The 16,612-nt window shown below is 42.1% G+C and overlaps 1 protein-coding gene across 1 annotated transcript; it reads right to left on the bottom strand.

Annotated features, from left to right (window-relative positions):
* Window positions 1-1,984: 1,984 nt before the first annotated feature.
* LOC137885163 (uncharacterized) lies at window positions 1,985-14,215 on the bottom strand. The gene is made up of 4 exons (XM_068727318.1): window positions 13,928-14,215; window positions 10,514-10,590; window positions 9,941-10,055; window positions 1,985-3,069 (listed from the first exon to the last, which is right to left on the bottom strand). The coding sequence occupies exons 1-4, from the start codon at window positions 14,208-14,210 to the stop codon at window positions 1,985-1,987; spliced, it is 1,560 nt and encodes a 519-aa protein (XP_068583419.1). The 5' UTR covers window positions 14,211-14,215.
* Between the last annotated feature and the right edge of the window lie 2,397 nt (window positions 14,216-16,612).

Raw genomic sequence — 16,612 nt, 5'->3', positions numbered from 1 at the left:
CCCAAAATTGCTCCCGTAGCTGCGTCTACGGTGTGTAGATAGATACTCAATTGTAAGTTGCTTTGGATAAAAGCGTCTGCTAAATGACAGTAATGTAATGTGTAGCTGTTTCCCCTTTTGACTGAGCAAAGCTCACCACGCTAGCAGGTTCCTCCTGCTTGGAGCCAAAAAACATAAATACATAAATTAAAACTGTACTGAGGACGTCTCAGCATCCTTTGACATCGACACTCAGTGTGCAGTGTAAGAAATTAAAACATGTAGTGTCAGCAGTCCTGAAAAAAGCAACAAAAGCTGGAAGTGTTTGGAAATTTGAATCCAGCGTAAGAAATCACAGTAGGATAAGGCAAGATTAAATTTGTGTTCATAACATTCGCTTGACATTTGATGAATTTTAAACATATTTGAAGTTACTTTTATAAATCACCTCATTATATAGGCCGAAAAACTCTAGAGCTGTCAGCTGTTTCACTAGGTGGTCAGTGGTGATGATGGCTGCGTACCATCATAATTAACCAAGATGATCCAAGATATACAGTACATGAGCCTCCCCTCCTGGATCAGCCCGGGGGGTTTTCTCATTTCACGGTTTTGTGCCACCTCGATCCCTCGCTCCTCCGGCTTGTGACTCGGAAGTTGTTCTCAGCGCTCCATCTTGAAGGACATCCCAATTCCTAAAATGTGTCTTGAGGAGGCTTACCGGAGGAGCTATGAGAGCGGAAACACCTTTGCTGAAGTTTTTTCGGCACACGTAAACAAATAAAAAGAGCCGTGACACACAGCTGTAATGATTTCAACCCACAGCTGGACCCTACAAATGTAACAGTTCCTTTTTGTATTTAGAAATTGTATTTATTTAAAATGCGGGATCAGACTTTCTTACTTCTTACTTCACAGCTTATGTAGCTCCTCATAAGGCTCTATTCTAACCACATTTCTTAATGACAATTCACCTGATACTTGTGTTTTTATACTGAATGTATACATCCAACTCAACTGCTATAATCCTGACATGATGTTTACAGGTGCAAACAGCTGCAGGTGTCAAATTATTATGTCACTCTCTTACAATCAGCACTAATTTGCTTTATTTCATGTTGTCATATAGAAAGACAGGACTGTGTTTGTGTGTCTATAATATATATCAATAAGTCATATATAATATATGTCACTCTTTATTTGTATAGCACTTTTCGTACAAACATTTGTAGTGCTTCACACAATAACATATATACAGTCTATAATGTGTGTGTTAAATAGAAAATGCATGACATCTGCGTCACATTCTGCCACGCTATGAATTGAATTACTAGTAAATATATAAGTTGTCATGAACACCGTTATGCTCATCTGACAGGGATCATAAAATACAGTAGTATAACAATGGACAGCTGATGCAGCATATTTAATTGTCGTCGCTTTAAAATGACGGTCCGAGACGAGGAATGTCTCATTTGTTAAACGCCTGTCGCCTCGACTCCTCTCTCCTCTCGTCTCTTCCTCTCTTCCTCCACTCACATCTCCCTTGGGCGGGAATAAGGCGCGAAGCACAGAGGCAAGGAAAGGAATCGGGGAGGCACAAAATCGGGAAATGAGACAGACCCCAAGTGCGTTAGCTATGTAAACACAGACAAAACCATAAATGACAAATTGATGGATTAAGTGTTATAAACACTGTCTCAGGCACTCTTTTACAGTCCACTCTGTGATCCTCTCTCAGGTTGAAACAAGGAGTAAGTAACGACTGAGAAGGCTTTAGTGAAAATCCTTTTGTCCACCTTAAAAACAGAATACACATATTACTGCTATGATCGAGGACAAATGTTAACTGCACTTGCAATGATATCACAGGATACAGTCTTGCTTCTTTGTTCTGGCTCACATATACGATTCTGCTACTCCCTTGTTAGAACCACTCACCCTTCAGAGGCCAAAATGTATGAGGATCAGTTCCAGTTGCCATGCACCTCGCCCGGCGGTCCGTCTACAGGCCGCACTGGGACTGCTGTCGGTGTCTGCGAACGCTACACATTTGGCTGAAGGACTGTCCGCATCGGGAGCAGCTGTAGGGCTTCTCCTGCGTGTGGACTGTGCGGTGCCTCTTCAGGTGGCTGGACGAGATGAAGCTCTTCCCGCACAGCGTACACCGATAGCGCCTCTCCCCGGTGTGGATGAGGAGGTGGACCCGTAGGTTGTTGGGCTGGGCAAAGCCCTTACCACAGTGGGGGCAGGTGTAGGGCCTCTCCCCTGTATGCACTCGTTGGTGCAGCTCCAGAGCAGCTGCGCTGGGGAAGACGCACCCGCAAACGGCACACGCCGCAGGCTCTTTGGCAGCAGCAGCAGCAGGGCCGCTCCTGTAGAGCCGTCTCTGGCTGGTCGGAGTGGCAGAAGGAGCTGCAGGGGGAAGAGGTGGAGGAGGCAGCGGGGCCGGTGCAGCCACCACAGCGGCAGCAGCGGCGACAGATGCAGCAGCGGCCATGTCGAAGGACGCGGCAAAAGCAGCCATTTCATGGGTGCCGCCTGTGAAGAGCATGGTTGGAGGGCCATCCAGACTGTCTCCTCCCTGGGAGGGGAAGGAGGCAGAGGGGTGGCCATTTTCTGTGTTCCCCAAACCCAGCTGTGCTACTGCATACGCTGCACCAAGATGGCTAACCCTCTCCTGCATCCAGGCCAGGTCCAGGCCCAGACTGTTGAGGCGGTCGGGGCTTGGGTCATCTGAGGCTACAGGGTCTGACAGCTGAGAGGGATGAAGTCCATCTTGAGTAGCATCATCTGTCTGGATCTCTGGCTTCAGAGCAACATCTGTTAGATTGCCTTCAAGGTCCCTGCACACGCCCCCGTGGGCCATGACCCCCCCACTACTGGCTGTCAAACTGTTGCACAGAGGCATGGTGGCTTTACTTTTCGCTCTGAGCCTGCAGGTCAGGTCCATGGTGGAATCAGTAGGCGATGAGGAGGGCTGGGTGGTGCAGTGGTGGTGGACACTGGTGTCAGGAGCAATATCACTGGGGGGGGGTTCCTCGCTGGGCTCCATGGCTGAAGATGGACAGACAGCCACAGGGGAACAGGCTGAGTGGAGTTAAAGAAGAAAAAAGAAGAGAAATTCAAAGAGAATCATTAAAAAATGTAAAACTTTTCTGTACTGATTTGGTCCCAAGACAAGTTGGCCAGACAGAGAGGGCTGATGAGGATTGACAGGAAGAATTTGAGTATAACCAAAAACGATTCTCCCCAGTGTATATCAGTTGCCCTTGGCTCAGAAAAGTGTTAAATTAAATTTTCCAAAAGAAAAAATAGTTGTATTTACTGATGAAGTACTTTTTACCACATCTTTGGGAATAGGAGTTTATTTGTTTTATTGAACAAAATACCCTGATGATCTACGTGATCTGCAAGCTGGTAGGGCGCCGCCTCTATCTCACCCAAGGCACAGTCCACGGTCTAGCTCCAGGGTACAGCTTTTGCATGTGTGGTGGGCAATGCTCCCCTACTGCCAGTGAATGCAGCATAGAGTGCAGTGTTGGTGAACGCAGCCCTTGGGCTGGCTCCTCCCCCAACAATTTCCCTAACCAGGGCCAGATTATAAAAAGCACCTATTGGCTTAGGCTCATTCTTTTTGGCCTCTGTCTCAGTGGTGGAAGGTAGTGTTTGGTGTTACAGTTATGTAGTTGAAATGATCGGTTAACATGCCAACCTTTTGGAACTGTACTTCCAGATGACTGCCTTCTATTCGCGCATCTGGTCCGACACGTTGGCTGGAAATATTGTTTTAGAACCCCCATTGTAGTCCTGCCTATCTATGAAGGATCCACGTGCTAATTCCCCATATCAGAGGTGGTGAATAGAGTCGCAACATGAAATTGCATTATTTTGCAGCATGGTGGGCCCTGTTAATCCCCGTTTTCCCTTTTGTAGTTTCACCTGCTGCTTTGCCATTACATCTTTGCTCCTTGTTTTTGTTAGAGTTACATTGTTAAACCAACTGGGTTTGTTTTTCATTCGTTTTGGTATTAGTTCCCTTTGCTTTTGGTGAAGTAGAGTGCCATTGTTGGATGCTAGGCACCCGTGGTGAGGTCCCTACACCTTATGCATGTATAAGCACAGAGATACGAGTGTAGACTGAACCCTTTTTGTTGTGAGGATTGCTCACCCTGGGCACTTCTCAATGTAGTCTGCCTCTCCAGCAGTGGCCTCAATTTAGATTCCAGTTATGCTTACTCTATTTTGGACAGGACATTTTAGAAGATTTAAGATTGTATATTAGTATGGTCTTTTTTAGCTAAGATTGTAATAAATCTCTAATGATGGCCCCTTTTGAAAGAGTGAAAAGCAAAGAGGGGTCAGAGCGGCCTCTATTGTCACGGAGGGAACTCTTGATGAGGACTCGGACGCAGGTGTTAAGGTTCAACTGACGATCTTTTATTTTCAACAAAAAGGCTCAGGAAAATCCCTGGAAACAAAACCTCTTTTAGCGAGGCAGGAAAACAAACTTACAAAGCAGAACTAAAAACTCCGATTTAACTCAAAGAGCAGTAAAGTAAAGACGGCAAAAGCCAAACCAAAAATCACTTCGCAAGGAAGGTATAATACTACAAAATAAAAAAGCTCTGATTCTACTCAAAGAGCTGGATGATCAAAATGGCAAAATGCAAAACAAGGTCGCTCTTACAGAAGAAACAAGAAACGAGAAACAAGAAACAAGAACGGGATAGACAATACTAAGGCCTGGTCTTGCTGATAGCATGAGGCGGGTGTGCAAGGCAAAAGGACATGACACACTGGCACAGGACAAGGGGAGACGCAGACTATAAGTACACACGAGGGAAGTGGGGGAGCAGGTGGAGACAATCAGGAATCAGGGAAGACAATCAGACTGGTGACACATGAGGAAGGGCAAGGAACCTGAAACGAGAGGAGAGTTAATTTCCAAAATAAAACAGGAAGTCACAAAACAAATGTGGAGACAGGACAAAAACCCAACTTGACATACAGGTGTGACATCTATCTTCTCAGGAGATTCAGATCCTTTGATGTCTGCAGAAGCATGCTGCAGAGGTTTTTATCAGTCAGTGGTGGCCAGCGTCATCTTCCACGCTGTAGTGTGCTGCGGCAGCAGGGTGAAGGCAGCTGATGCTAAAAGACTCGATAAGCTCATCAGGGAAGCTGGTTCTGTCCAGGGAGTGGAACTGTAGTCTTTGGTGGAGGTGTGAGAGAGGAGGATGACTATTTTGGACAGCGCCTCTCATCACCTGCACGCCACACTGGAGTCACGTCAGAGCACCTTCAGCCGTAGAGTGAGACCACTGCAGTGCACCCCAGAACACCACTGTATAACTCCTCCCCTTTTTGCAGCTAGGACAGCTGAAACATCGGACACTGACACATCCATATGACGTGCAATATAACTTTTTCTACATTGTGCAGTATTACGTTTCAAGATCATGTGAAGCATATCACTTTCAACATATGTATAACTTATTACTATTCAATATCAATGTCAATATTACACTCAATATCACGCACAATATTACTTTTCTATTTGGTACTGGTGTTGTTATTACTCTTGTTTTTTATCATGCATTTCTATTTTAACTGAATAATTTTTTGTACTACCTCTTACTTGTATTGCTTTTCTATTTTGCATTGGTGTCAGTATTACTATTACACTTAATATTTATCACACTATTGTTTGTATTTATATTTTTTCAACGCAACAACATCGCACAAAAATGCTTCACTCTCATTGAAAACAATTACAAAAAGCCGTCCCAGGCTGCTTAAACCCTCTCTGTCTGATCAGGGCCTTGAGATGCTGATAGTCTGTGACTTCATTGTCAGAGATACAAAACTCAAGTCAGCTAACACGTTTTCCTCACCGTCCACTACGGTCTCAGAGTTAATGGTCAATATCCCCCGTCTATTCTCACAATTCTCAGTCTTTCATGTTCATCTGCGGCTCCATTCCCACTCTGAAACGCAGAGGAGGGAGCTTCACCAGACTCATCCAGCACCACTGCGGTGCATCCATTAAATTTAATGACAACTTTAATCCGTCTGTGGAGCGCTGTGGAGCGCTCTGTGCTTTTTAAAAAGGGCTGTTCACATCCAAACTGACTGGGTTCTCGCATGTTGTCTGCCAGTGTTTTTTCACAACACTAATTAACTCAGCTGTATGTCATCATGCTCCAGTACACCATACAAACACAGGGAGAAAATGCAAAGCTCCACACAGAAAGGCTCTGCCCAGACAGGGGATCAACCCCGTGAGGCGACAGTGCAAACCACTCCACCACAGTGCCACCACCGTATGTGCAATGATTATATATCTTCTTATCCTCTGGACATTTTTTTATGGCTATTGAGATTTGGCTCACTCATAGTGATACTGTCCCCTTAATTAAAGGTTCCACTGTTACCTTTTGCCACTAGAATCATCGCCCATTTGTCTGAAGTATGCTGTATATGTCCCTGTAGAATGAAACATAAATTAATAAATAAAGGTGTGTTCACTGCAGCTATTTTAAAGCAGATTCTGCCAGTAAAATCTGTGAAGCTTTCCCCAATACCCGAACCTCAAGCTCTTTTATGTAGGAACAGTCCCCTGATGCCTTGGCTAACTCTTTCAACAATAGCTGCATCCCAATCCTTGGCCATATTGCTCCTCTCCAAATCAGAAAGAAAAATCCTAATGCTTATCCATGACTCAATGAGACAATGCAGAAAATGGATGTTTATTAAAGTCTAAGAGGTTATTACTCTCCCTTAACATCCTTAGAAGTCACATCATCAAATATTAGACTACAGTTTAAGAGGCAAGATCAGCCTATTTATCCAATTTGATTTCCAGAAAGTTTTATTGAAAGTTATTGATTCTGTTGTGAATGGTTCCTCCACTTCTAACCCTGAACCGAGCCGTGAATGAGCGGATGGATTTCTGAATTACTTTGTTAAAAAGTTGGAGGATATTAGGACTATGATTGTTTCAGACATGCATGTCCCATTTGTCCCCCCCCCTCAAACTATGCAGTGCTGACCCAATTTCAGCCAATTTCCTTCTCACTTCTAGAAACAACCGTCTCTCAGATTGAATCATCTTCCCAGCTCAATATTATACACTCTAAACTTTTAAAAGATGTACTGCACACTGTAAGTCCCTGCATTTCATCAATTATGATTTGCTGCTCGGCCACTGGTGTTTTTCTCTCTTCTTTTAAACAGGCAACTATACAACCTGTCTTAAACTGCTCACTCTTGCAAATACTGACCTATTTCTAAAATATTTTTTAGAAATATTTATTTCGTTAATATCTAAGGTTTTAAGGACAGTTATTTCCTCTCTACATAGTATGGAGACAGCCTTAGTTAAAGTGACAAATGACTTCCTGTTTGCTGCAGACACAGGTGAAAGCTCCATTCCGGTCCTGTTAGACTCGAGGGCTGCCTTTGATACGGTGGACCACTGGCAAATGTTGAATGGACTTGCATTTGTAATGCACCTTTCTAGTCTTCCGACCAATCACAGCGCTTCACACTACATTTCTTTAACCCATTCACGCACATTCATACACCGATGGTAGCCTTCGTGAGCAATTTGGGGTTCAATCTGGGGACCACTCCATCCCTCTACAGCGTCTTGAAACCTGGGTTGGTCTAAAAGGGTCTAACGTCAACCTATTATGCTCCTATCTAAGTGAACATTTTCTGTTTTTAGAATTTCCTCATCTTGTGTTCCCCATCTCACTCATGGCCTTCCTCATGGGTAAATCCTGGGTCCATTACTGTTCTCCAGCGTAACATACAGTACCATTGCCACGAAATTTGGCGTTGATCATAACTGGAAGACGTTGATCAAAAGTTTTTTGATATCTCACTTCACAACCATTGGGACAATCATCACCAATTAACAAAACCTATCCACATAACAACCTGACTTATACCCTGCAAATTTCATTCAAATTGATCTTTAGGTGAATTTTTGGTAATTTTAAGGCATTTTTGCTCATTTCCATTGTACTTTAACAAACTTCTCGTACAGATTTCACCACATGGACACCAAATCTGGTCAGTACTGTCTAAAAAGCTTCATGATGAAAGTTATCAAAATTGTGACTTTTCATGGAAAGATGTGGTGTGGCATTCGCTATTCGACAAGAAGGTATTATTTCATACTGAACAGTTCTGATTCAGCACCTGTCTCTTTAAGCCCCCTCCCAAAAAAGCCCAGTCTGCTCTGATTGGTCTGAACTTCCGGGTCTGCCTGTGAATCAGGCAGCAACCTCCGGTTGTGCAGAGTGGAGCCAATGCGGAAGTGTCTTTAACTTGCATTCTCTCTGCTGACCATCAGGGGGCGACTCCTACGGTTGCAAAAAGAAGTCTGATTGTATAGAAGTCTATGAGAAAATTACTATATATATATATATATAATGTACACAAAGCTCTGGTGAACCCCACAAAAAGGAAGAGCAGTCACAGAATGTCAGTGTAACTAAGCAAAGCTATTAAAAGACAACTTGATTGATTATGTATATATATATTTTTTTTATTAATGGGACCTAACAGCCCATAAACTTTGGCTTTGTATCAACAAGAAAATATTCATCACATATGAATAGCATCACACATTAGGTATGTATACTATAAAAGCAAAATATAGAATTAAAACCAGTTGTACACAGGTAAAGAGCCTAAATAAATTACTGTACTGAGACATGTTGTCCACCTGGCCAACTGTAGAATGTATAAAATAATAAAACTAAGAATACTTTCATAATATGCCTTTTAAATAAAATAAATTGGATATTTTATGTTATTTTGTTTTTTTTAAACAAATGGACATCTACTGTCATAGCCTAGCTAACTGTGAACTATATTATCTCCCAGTAATTGATATGGCATTATGACATTCACATTGAGAAGACACAGCATAACTTTTAATACAGTGCAAGATTAGATGGTCAAAAGATAGATACAAAATTACTCCACTCTAAAGTATTTTGTTACAAATTACGTTAGATTTTTTATCGGCCCTATCAAATATCAAAATTACAAAATACTCAAAAGTAATTGAAATACGTATTTCAAATACAAGTAATAGAAATACTGCCCATCTCTGCACATGATACCGTGTTACATGGTAAATTATGGTAAATTATTATTATTAAATATGACCAAGATAAAGTATTGACTCTCCATCACTGGCACCATTTCAAAATGTTAAATACATAGAAGCCCTATAACACACAAGAGGCTATGTCTTTTTTTTTTCTAAATAAAAGACCCATAGACTAACTCCATCCTAACAGGAAGTTGAGGATGAGTTTTGTTTTCCATACAGTTTTGTTTTTCCTTACAGTTTCAAAAGTGAATTGCTCTCAAAAACGCTTTCTGTGTAATAACTTATAATTTTAAAGTTTTATTCCACCCAAATACGTATAGTTTTAATGTTTAACTTTTAAGAACATTTGTGATGCGACTTTTCTTGTTTTTACCTCTTAACTTTTTTTTTTAAATTAAGCTTTTTTGACTTTTACATTTTTTTTTAACCATGTTAAAAAAACTGATCCTTCATAGAGCAGGTCAGGCTCCGTTTCAGCAACTTTTGCAATGCAACGACGCATTTAATAATATTATAAGTGACAAAATGCTTTCTTGAGCATAGAAGTCCATTCTTGACTGTGAGACATAACTGATAAAATATTCTAAACTCAAGGTTCACCTGATCAGGTGGTGGACCTTGAGTTTAGAGTGTTTCATCACAATAATATATGCCATGACTAAGATGTATTAATGGAGAAAAACTGACTGGTTGACTAAAGTCCAAACAAGGCTTTACTCTAGTATATCTTCATATTCTTTGTTTGTATTACAACCAGAGTAAACATTGAAACCATAACAATAATCAATGGAACACAGATGTAATCATTCACAGAGTCACACTCACCAGTAGACAGGTCACACTCTGCCCTAATGTTGACCTCCACCTTGAGGTCCAGGTTGCAGTCGTCTCTCTCCACTTTTTCCTGCTTCACCAATGGCAACAATGTGGTCTCCTCCTGCTGTGACACAGTGAAAAGCAGCTGGAACATGACATAGAAATTTCTTTTCATCTCACAGTTCAAGATGAACCTAAAACTCAGACTTTGGACCATGTTCCTACATGTAGGCTACACTAAATCCATGATGTCATAGCAGAACGTGTCAAGTTACAAATCCTCCACTACACATTGTGCCATGCAGAATAGTGAGGGAAGCATGATGAAATTACATGATTTCACTTATATAAAAACACTGGTGTTGAGTGTGTTGATGTGGTTTTAGCGGTTTGGTCTACTTGAGGGAACACTACACCACAATGGTTGAAGTTTCCAGGTCACCAATAAGTGTCATCACTTCTGCCTTCAGTTCTATGTTCTCAGAGGGGAGAATGGATGCCTTACATACAGTACAGTATAACCTTGAAATAGTACTCTCAAGACTCAATAGACCATATTTGAAAATCATTCTGCTGATTTACCTTTGAAATGTGATGGAAGGTTTTGTCTATAGAAGTGGCAGGAAGAGGCGGCACCACAGGCTGATGGTTGTCAGCTTCTGAAAAAAATAGCACAGAACACTGAGCTAGTATTGTCCACAGGTTTTCCTGCCTTTTGAGCTTGAACCATGTTGGCTGTGTCATCATTTACTATTGTACAACCTATCTCTTACAAGAAAAGTCTGAGCTTCTGAATGAGCTCCTACAGCTTCAGACTCTCGTATTGTGCTATTATAAATGGTCTCTTATGTAAAAGTATCATCTGATTTGCAGTCAAAGACTGAGTGAGAAATGTAGTGACAAGTACTAGCATGATGTATGCTAGTATGATATAGTATTTCGTACTAGCATTCATCCAACAATCAGTCCTAAAGCTGCTAATGATTGCAAAGTATCTATCGAAGTATTTGTTTATTTATGTAGGAACAGAAAAGGGATTTCTGGCACAACTTCACATACTTCTGATGGATATGCTATATATGCACGGCAATGTGTATTACTATTAGTAACCTTGGAATCCTCATGGTCCTCACAGTAAGGCTCCTTTTGTATCAGTCTCCATAAAGCTATTAGAGGAGCTCCTTGTTTAAATGTCTGTAAACTGTATTAGTATATGAAGATGGTGTATGAGGCCTGTAGGATATAAGGATAGAGGGGAGGGTCTTTAGACCAGGATACAAAGTCTTTAGAAGTGATGTTCTGTACTGTATAGTTGAAGAGACTGTATTTCATATATTGTTCTTTCTTCCCGGCCATAACAATAAATTCTTGGGTTGAACTCAAGTGGATTCACTCTTCTTTATCTTTCTAATCATTACAATTGACCCTTCACTAAGTCCTGCCCTTTCGAAAACAAATTGGCCAATCATAGCTTAGCATCTACCGGCTCCATGCCAGGCAACTCTGCACCCCTCAGGGCTACTGGCAGGAATCAGGTTGGCGCGTCCAGGCACTTCTGCGACCGTCTGACACGGCTACTAAGATGTTAATTCCTGCATGGAATACGCGGCACTGGAAATGATGTATTGGAAATTATACCAACCAAATTTGAAACAAATCCAATAAACCCACTAAGAGGAGTTCTAAAGAATTTGCATAAAATACATGAAAAACCATAGAATGTATATAAGAAGTGGACATAATCGCCTTGATGTCATCCATTGGTTTGTGGACTGATGTTTTGAATCCTCGAAAAAAGACGCTGGCGCTCGGAAAAAGGCCCTTAGTCTGTAGCTGTGCCGCGTACAGCGGGTTTATCGGAGCACTGTCACAGAAGACCGCTACCTGCTGCTGCTTACAAGGCTGATGTGAAGAATTTTAAGTTTTAAAACATTCCTAGTGCTGGATATTATGTGTCACAGTGTGTTTACTTAGGTAGTGTTAAACCAAGGAGTGTGGTCATTGAATGTATATTGAGTGTCTGTGAGGGGGGTTTGAGGAATGTCAGAAGGTGTAAATCTGTGGGGGAAGAAAGTAGTTGACTGAGAGTACATCCACATTACTCCGTTTTCGTTTGGAAACGCATATGTTTTGCTACGTTTACACTGAGCGTCCACACTACGCCGGCGTTTTGGAGCACCGTAAACGGAGGAGTTTAGATACGATCCCGAAGCCGGATAACTTTGGAAACTCCGGGTAGCGTATTCGTGTGGACGGACGGAAACGCATAAGTTTGGAAACGATGACGTAGACACCCGCGATCGACTACCAGGTTAACTGACAACTGATTACAGGCATTGCTGACCTTGTTGTCTTTACTAGCAGCTGTTGTCCAGTTAAAGTCTGCATGTCTGCAGAGGAAACAGCTGTTATTGTAGCGATCAGAGAGAGAGAGCGAGAGAGAGAGAGAGAGACCCGCAGCGCTGTAACTAACATTAAGTCTGAAAAATAAAACGTATTAAACTTTCCACGAACTGTATCTGTTTGAGTTTATAGAGGAAGATTTGAGAGAAGATCTTAAGTATCAAACACATACTTACGATCATTAAAGACTACTTTATTACTCTGGTTGCTTAGTTACAAAATACGACAATCTACTTCCTGTTTACATCAGCGCATGCCCAGTGAACGTGAAGAGTCACGTGATATTCGTTTCCAGGCGTGTGGTATGGACGGAGATCACTTCGGAAACGATGGCTGAAACGCTGTGTGGACGGAGATCGTTTTCGTTTGAAAACTCTGTTTCCAAACGAAAACTGAGTAATGTGGATGTAGCCTAAGGTGTCTGCCCAGGACAATGGGTCAGGATCCAAGGAGGAGCTCATTGGACTTCAGCCAATCGTGGAGCTGATCGATAGGTTGAGGAATGTAACTCTGGGGGGACAAAGGAGCTGTTTGTCCCCTGAGAGAATCAGACTTCCTTCGTACCATGGCGCAGATACATCAATCTGTCCTGTGGTGTGAACGAGGTCTCATATTTCTTGAAATATTTCACTATCGACAGTGTAATTTGGTTTGTGATTGTTTTGGCTTCTGTTGACAATATTAAATACTTTTGATTTTGACCTGGACCTGCTGACTCCTGCCCTGCTTGCTGATGGAACAAAGAGTGCAAGGGGGGGGGGGGGGCTGCTGCGTCTTCTCTTCAGTGGCCTTCTTCTCCTCTATGGCCTTCTTCCCCTCTGTTTGTGAAATTTTTATAATTTTCTATATTACATATGGAGGGTGGAGGATGAGTAAAGGAGTTTCACAGATGAAAGAAGCTGTTCTGAAGTCTGGTGGTTCGGCAGCTGATACTTCTGTATCTCTTTCCAGATGGCAGCAGGGAGAACAGGCTGTGGCTGGAGTGAGTATTCATTATTTTAGTTTTGAGCTTATATATTATAATGCTAAAATAAATGTGTTTAATTGAATTACCATAAGATAAACGAAGACCGGGTATTTCAGCAGAGAAAAACTCTACACCTTGAACGGAATGGAAGCAATGGGGGTTTGCGAGGAGCCCAGTAGCCGGGAAGGGGGGTCATTTGAATACACATTTGGACAAAACTCTCTGCACATAACTGCACTAAAACTGTCATTTTGGCCAGCCCTGCCACACGGTGCATTAACATGTGATTATAACGGCCCCGAATGATGCTGAGGTCCACAGTAGTACAGGAGCCACAGGGCACAGTGTGTGTGTGTGTGTGTGTGTGTGTGTGTGTGTGTGTGTGTGTGTGTGTGTGTGTGTGTGTGTGTGTGTGTCATCAGTCATGACAGCAGAGCTGGATGAAGTTAGAGCAACTGTGTGGTCTCATTGAGATTAAAGACATCAGCCACCACATTGCTGTATGAGGACATAGGTGTGTCATGATGCTCTCGGACGTAATGTAGCAGTGATGGTGCAACGCACTTGGACTGCAGCCCCTGCTTTTATTTATTTATTTATTTAACCTTTATCTATTACCACCTTACCTTCGGATGCCCTAAAATGAACGGCGTGCGCGTCCTCCCGCTGACTCCGTCTCCTCATCTTCCTCTCGTAGCTCCGCATCTTCACGTCGATCTCTCGCAGCTTCCTCCGCAGCGCGTCGTTCTCCCTCTCGCTCTTCTCCCGCTCCTGGTCCATCTGGGAGCGCAGCGCTGCGTAGCCGTCGTCCACCAGTTTGCAGATCTCCGCCACTGCCGAATTTGCCAGTATCTCAATAATCGAGGCGATTTGCGCTTGGAAGCCAACGCAGTCCGCCATCATCATCATCGCCAGGCCCGTCTGTCTCTGCTCCTGCACGGACAGACAGATGCGCGCGGCAGACGACTGCTGCTGCTGCCGCGGTGCACGTGCATGAACAGATCCGCGCACCGATATGTGACGGCTGAGTGTTTCGCTCACTCTGTCCGCTTTGTTTTTTTATGTCCTCTAGAATGTTTTGGGCTCTTCGTGGTGAGAGTCGCCTTCTGATGATGTCAGTTTGTTGTTCAGCATCACTTCACAGGCTACGGGTACGTCCCACAAGTCTCTCGGTTGCTCCCGCATTTCCCCCACTTAGCGTCTTTTACGCAAGAAACCACGCTAGAAGAGAGGAAACGAAGAAATGTGTTCTTTTTCTTTAGAGAAATGAGACCTCCTTTCCTCTGAAGCGTCACGTGAAGCGACGTCTGTTTCTGATGATCACAGCTGGATCAGCTGTAAGGCGGCTTTAACAGCTGGAGAGACTTTTGATGGAGTGTGTATCTACACACATGATCACTGAGCTAATAGACACACGATTATAATTAATGCGCAGAGCAGCAGTGTGATCTCTCAGTGTGTTATCTGATTAACAAGCATTTATTTACTGTGTTCTGTGTCCCGATGAGAGGCGCAGGATATATTTCTACTGGCAGATTGATGTTGTTGTAGTATTCATTCATTACTTGCGTGTGCATTTATTGATATTCTGATAGTGAAATCATTATTTGATAATCCAGATTATGATCATTTTGTCCTTTGAACACTGGAAATTATTGATTAGGCTAAATGTTTCGGTTAACAGTGAAATTATGTAGCTCATATCAAACCTAACCCTCAGGCATTATCACCCTCACGTGACTCACGTCAGTAGTATAATCTGTAATATGGAGTAGGCTAGCTACCTTTATATTTGATTCTTACAAAACCTTATGTTGCATTTTCCCTACTAGGTAACACTTTATAATAACTGCACGCTATGAAGCATTAAAGTATGAATAAACAACTAACTAATCATAAACATTGTTCCTACATTTATAAACATTACTATTCAATTCATAAACATATCTATGTTTTATTCTTGATGACTGAACTAATCTATAATGTGTTTAATGATTGTATTTTAATACTTATAAATGGTGGATTCCACATTTCAAAATTAAGTATTATATTTATAAAAAAAACTATTATTTAGGAGTTGTCAACAGTTCATAAGATAATTTATAAAGTGCTAGTAAATGATTTAATAATTTTACATTTATGCATGCATTTATACATATACATTTAGACATGCACTAATGGTGAGGGAGTGTGTTAATAGATCTTTTAAAAAAAATGAAATTCATGATCAATTTAGGTAGTTACTAGTCGTTAGTTAAGTATTTTGTGGGAACATCATCTAAAGTGAGGACTATGTCTCACGAAGTATTCACAAATGACACTGAAAGGCCGCCAATACCTGATTCCAGCTGCAGCCCAAGACTCACAAGTCTCAAAACATTTTCTCAATTGATGTTCTATGAACATTTGTTATTACATATGTATTAATTTGAGACAGAAAAAAAAATACTCTCAACACATGATCAAATAGTACATGAAATATACATTTAATGACACTACAAAAACTTCAACTACACTGATTCTTTGGAGTTTGTCTCAAAAATCTCAGATAAAAAGACACACATTCTTGAACATCTCAGCTCTTTCACACTAGGTACAGTGACTAAATATGACTACTTGTACTTTCTTAAAATGTCATGAACCAATATGCCAAACGCACCATCACAGTGTTTCTTTGGGAGCCATTCATTCCACTCAATCACTGCAAGATGGTCAGAAAGCAAACTCTCAGGCTACATCCACACTAATGCGCTGAAACGATCTCTATCCTCACAATGTTTCACCATCATTTTAACTCCAATAACAGCTGCTTCCTCCGCATGTCAGCAGTAGTAGAATTATTAAATGCAGATGTTACTGCACAACAGCTGCTAGTATAAACAACAAGGTCAACAACCCATGTAATCTGGTATCCATCTTGAATTAACAACTGGTAGTTGATCGGTAATCAAGGTTTTTGTTGTTTATTTTCTTATGGCGGCGTGACCAATCAGGGAAGGACACGTTAAGATTCAATCAAGTAGCGAATGCGGGTGTCTACCTCATCGTTTGCAAAGGTCCCTGTTTCCGCCCGTCCACACAACGGCGCAACCCTGTTTTCAAACCAACACGACTTCGGTAGCATTTTCAAACGCTTCCGTTTTTGGGGTTCTAAAACTCCGGAGTAGTGTGGGCGCCAGGCGGGAACGTAGCAAAAGATATGCGTATTCAAAACGAAAACGTAGTAGTGTGGATGTAGCCACGGTGTGGTTTCCCCTAAGCCTCCGGATCTGCTCCCTGTAGGATCTCCAGGCCCTCTCAATATGGTGGGT

This window comes from Cebidichthys violaceus, unplaced genomic scaffold (assembly GCF_023349555.1).
Source record: "Cebidichthys violaceus isolate CVI_PGR_0920_01 unplaced genomic scaffold, fCebVio1.0.p SCAF_4, whole genome shotgun sequence".
NCBI classification, from domain to species: Eukaryota; Metazoa; Chordata; class Actinopteri; order Perciformes; family Stichaeidae; genus Cebidichthys; species Cebidichthys violaceus.
This window is presented reverse-complemented; position numbering and strand designations above follow the sequence as displayed.

Coding starts and splice junctions, on each gene's coding strand:
- LOC137885163 (XM_068727318.1), bottom strand. CDS start 14,210: ATGATGATGATGGCGGACTGCGTTGGCTTCCAAGCGCAAATCGCCTCG. Junction 10,591..13,927: donor TCATTTTAGGGCATCCGAAG/GTAAGGTGGTAA, acceptor TATTTTTTTCAG/AAGCTGACAACCATCAGCCT. Junction 10,056..10,513: donor CCTTCCATCACATTTCAAAG/GTAAATCAGCAG, acceptor ACTGTGTCACAG/CAGGAGGAGACCACATTGTT.